The 4,438-nt window shown below is 51.0% G+C and overlaps 1 protein-coding gene across 2 annotated transcripts in view; it reads left to right on the top strand.

Moving 5' to 3' along the window:
• The first annotated feature begins 596 nt into the window (after positions 1-596).
• Positions 597-4,438, top strand: part of TECPR2 (tectonin beta-propeller repeat containing 2) — a 64,264-nt gene continuing 60,422 nt past the window's right edge. The window contains exon 1 of one of the 2 annotated variants that reach the window (XM_015562801.1): positions 597-1,524. In XM_015562801.1, the coding sequence (XP_015418287.1) occupies positions 1,306-1,524 (219 nt within the window). In that variant the 5' untranslated portion in view covers positions 597-1,305. The remainder of the gene's footprint in view (positions 1,525-4,438) is intronic. The other variant, XM_006761986.2, reaches the window with a different exon arrangement.

The following is a 4,438-nucleotide window of genomic DNA, read 5'->3' as shown; positions in this document are numbered from 1 at the left end:
GAGAAGGCGGGCCGGCAAGGCCCCTGGCGAGTGTCACTGGAGAAGGTTGGCGGTCAGTCCGTCAGGTCAGCTCCGCAGACGGAGGGACCCACCGCTGGAACAGGCTGCGACCCAGCACCCCGGGCGCCTCAGCGAGGGCCTGAGGTCTCCGTGGACCCAAGGGCTAAACGCACCCCCAGCCGGGTCAGGCGCTCCCCAAGCCTGGTCACGTGCGCAGCGCCCACCTGTAGCTGCCGGTCGGTCAGAGCTGTGCCTGTGACCTGGGGAAGGGAAGGACTTGGAGGGCAGCCCTAGATTCCGGTCCCAGCCCTTGGTCTTGAGCCTCTGGCCTTCTGTACCTTCCTCTAAAGTTGGGTTCGGCCCCACCAGTGCGCTCAGTGGTGAGCGTTGACCTTTGAACCAGGAGGTCCCAGCTGGATTCCCGGTCAGGGCACATGCCCGGGTTGTGGGCTCCATCCCCAGTGTGAGGCCTGCAGGTGGCAGCTGAACGATGATTCACTCTCATCATTGATGTTTCTGTCTCTCTCTCCCTCTCCTTTCCTCTCTGAAATCAATTTAAAAACATAAAAAACAAATAAAGTTGGGGAAGATGCCACCACCTGGCCTGTAGGGGAGGGTGAGGATTAAATGAGTCACTTTGTCAGTTGTAATGCGCTGTGTAAGGACTGGGTATCTAAGGAAGCTTTGAATCCAAAGTGCCAAGAGGTGTGGGTCTCAGGGAGGACCGGGTGAGGCCCTACAGGCTTCCCGCCCGCTGGCTGCCCAGCCTGCTGCGTGGGGCTGGTCCGCTGTTCTAGTGCGGAGTCGTCCCTGCTGCGTCCACCTTCCATCCTCCTGGCAGACATCAGCGTTCAGGATGTTTTCCGCAAAGCCTGTCCCATTCTGACCGCACCCCTTTCCCTCTTCTCATCAGGACCCCCGGATGCACACCTGAGCCTGTGTGGAGTTGCATATTTTCAGTTTCTTTGGCTCCCTGGCTAGATCATAAGCTACTTGGGAGTAAGAACTGTTTTTAATATTCTTTCCACCCCTTCCACAGTATTTATCACAATGCAAATTACAGGGGCCAGTACATAATGAAGTGCATTTTGAATTAAAATGCTCCAAACAACAACAATAACAAGTGGTCCGAATGACAGCTGGATGCTTCCTCTGTTTAGTGCGGCTCCAGGTGGTTCCTACCGCCTGAAAGTTCCTGTTCTCACTACCCAATGACTTCTCTTTGTTCTCTAGCCCCCAGGTGTCCCTCGATGCCAAGCCAACACTCCTTTCCCTCCCTGAAGATCAGCCGTGGGAACCGTGGCTATGGCGTCCCCATCGGAGCCTGTTACGTTCAGGGAGTTCTGCCCTTTGTATTATCTCCTCAACGCCATTCCCACGAAGATCCAGAAGGGCTTCCGCTCTGTGGCGGTCTACCTGACAGCCCTCGACACCAGCGGGGACTACATTGCCGTGGGCAGCAGCACCGGCATGCTCTACCTGTACTGCCGGCGCCTCAGCCGGATGAAGAAGTACAACTTCGAGGTGAGTCCGCTGTCCTCTGCATGCCGTGCCTGAGCCCTGGCTGGTGTCTGCTTGTTTGTGAGTCCCAGCGTGGGACAGTTTACTGCCCACTTACTAGCATATGGTCTTAGATTCTCACCCAGACAGTACTTTGAAATCATCTTTAATTGAGGTGGGCTATAGATTAAAACATTGTGTTTTTTATTTTTTTTCCTTCCTCCAGAAAAATCTAGCATCATTTTAAAAGAGAATATTTTAGTGTTTAATACTTAGCAGGAAACTTTGCAAGGAGGGTTTTTTTTAAAAATATATTTTTATTGATTTCAGAGAGGAAGGGAGAGGGCAAGAGCTATAGAAACATCAATAACAAGAGAAAATCATTGATCGGCTTCCTCCTGCACACCCCCTAATGGGGATCGAGTCTGCAACCTAGGCCTGTGCCCTTCACCAGAACTGAACCCGGGACTCTTTAGTCCACAGGCTGACGCTCTATCCCCGAGGTCCTCAAACTTTTTAAACAGGGGCCAGTTCACTGTCCCTCAGACATTCCACACATGCGCACTGCGGGCCCAGGACGAGTTGGCTGCTAAGCAGGACAGGCAGCGGCGGCAAACCACCCGACGGGCCGGAGAAATGTTTTCGGAGGGCCGCATGTGGCCCGCGGGTCATAGTTTGAGGACGCCTGCTCTATTCACTGAGCCAAACCAGCTAGGGCTATACTTAATTTGAACTAACAAAAATGGTTAGCATGCATGTAGCACTTACTATATGCCAGGCATCATTTAACCTTTACATATATGTATTAACTCATCACATGCTCAGAAAAATTCGATGGGGTGGGTGTTATTTTGACCCCCATTTTACCAGGGAGACACTGAGACACAGAGGTTAAGGGACTTGCCCAAGGTCAGGAGTTAGTGAATGGTGGCAATATTGTCTGAACTTGGGCAGACTGGCTCTAGAGTTTATATTAATATATTTTTTAAAATATATTTTTAAAAACATTTATTTCAGAGAGAGGAAGGGAGAGAGAGATAGATACATCGATGTGAGAGAAACATCAATCAGCTGCCTCCTGCACTCCCCCTACTGGGGATGAAGCCTGCAACCCGAGCATGTGCCCTGACCGGGAATTGAACCGGTGACCTCTGGATTCATGGGACGATGCTCAACCTTAGAGCCACACTGGCTGGGCTGAAAGAGCATTTTTTCAAATGAAGCATGTTCCTAAAGAAGAAAGCAGACCTCTTACGTGATAAGCAGAGGCTGGCATGTGTTTTCAAGAATAATCCTTTTTGGAAACCTTTTCTTTCTCTACACAAGTTAGTTAGAGAGAGCAGATGGCGACACAAGAAATTCTTGCTAGTGAGTGCCAGAAGCACGGAGAAATGTTGTGAGGAGCTAATAATAAGTACAAAAGTGTTATAAACTTGTTAAACATACTGTGACATACATAGGAATAGATCAGAAGGTAACGTGCCCTGAGTTTCTGATTTTCTGTTTTGGAATTAAATGTATGATCTCCCTTGTTAGCACTCAGCAGGTTGTTGAGATTTCATGGCTTTGCCTTCATAACTCTTTGCCCATCCATAGCCATGCTGGTCCTCATTTCTGCCCCTTTGCCACACCTGCTGTCCTGTGCACACATCAGTAAGCATGTGTCCAGCAGTCACTGTGCCAGGCCCATCCGAGGTCCTGGGGGTGCGGGAGAGTGCAAAACAGGCCAGGCACCTGCCTCATGGAGCTGGGAGGCTCACAGGAGAGTCAGAACCGAGCTGGGAGTCTAACGGGGATGAGAACCCAGCTGGGAGTCTAATGAGTCAGAACTGAGCTCTGAGTGAAGTGAAGGGCTTTAGTCCAGAAAAGCAGGTCCTTTGTTTCCCTTTAGGTCAGTGGTCGCCAACCTTTAGGACCTCACGGACACTGGTTGGCGACCACTGCTTTAGGTCATTAAACATTGTATAAATATTCACACTGTTTTTCGTTTTATTTGTTTTAATACCATGCATCAGTCGGGTCCCTCGGCCTGGCCTGTGCCCTCTCACAATCCTTGACCCCTTGGGATGTCAGCCAATTTCGGCCTGATCCCCTCAGGCCAGGCCGTGCACCGGGCCTCTAGTATGCACATAAGATCTTTGACTAATCTCTTCCCCCCTCCCCCCTTCCCTCTGAGATTCATCAGTCTGTTCCATGTTTCCATGCCTGTGGTTTCCACTCCTGCGTTGAGCATATGCCCCCTGGTGGTCAGTACACATCATAGCTACTGGTCATCCAGTCGCTTGGGCTTTTATATACTAGCTTATAGATATTTTTATTTATTTCAGAAAGGAAGCGCGAGGGAGAGAGGAATAGAAACATCAATAATGAGAGAGAATCCTAGATCTGCTGCCTCCTGCATGCACCACACTGAGGATCGAGCCTGCAACCCGGGCATGTGCCCTGACTGGGAATCAAACCCTGACCTCCTGGTTCATAGGTGGATGCTCAACCACTGAGCAACACCAGCCGGGCTAAGTATTCACACTTTAAACTGTGGTTCTTGTTAGTAAAAGAAGGAAACCAGTAAAACAATTCTTATAAATATAACGAATTCGTATCTTATTTGAGTCCTCTTAAATATTTCAGAATATTCAGGTCTGTTGGTCATTGGACATGCCCGCGGTCCTTTCCTCCGCTCGCTCTGTCCCCCCTGTACTCCTGTCCCCCCTGCACTGCTGTCCTCCTGCACTGCTGTCCCTCCTGCACTCCTGTCCCCCCTACACTGCTGTACCCCTGCACTGCTGTACCCCCGCACTCCTGTCCCCCCGCACTCCTGTCCCCCTGCACTCCTGTCCTCCAGCACTGCTGTCCCCCTGCACTCCTGTGCCCCCTGCACTCCTGTCCCCCTGCACTCCTGTCCCCCTGCACTGCTATCCCCCTGCACTCCTGTCCCCCT

The sequence above is a fragment of the Myotis davidii genome, unplaced genomic scaffold (genome assembly GCF_000327345.1).
Source record: "Myotis davidii unplaced genomic scaffold, ASM32734v1 scaffold2798, whole genome shotgun sequence".
NCBI classification, from domain to species: Eukaryota; Metazoa; Chordata; class Mammalia; order Chiroptera; family Vespertilionidae; genus Myotis; species Myotis davidii.
This window is presented reverse-complemented; position numbering and strand designations above follow the sequence as displayed.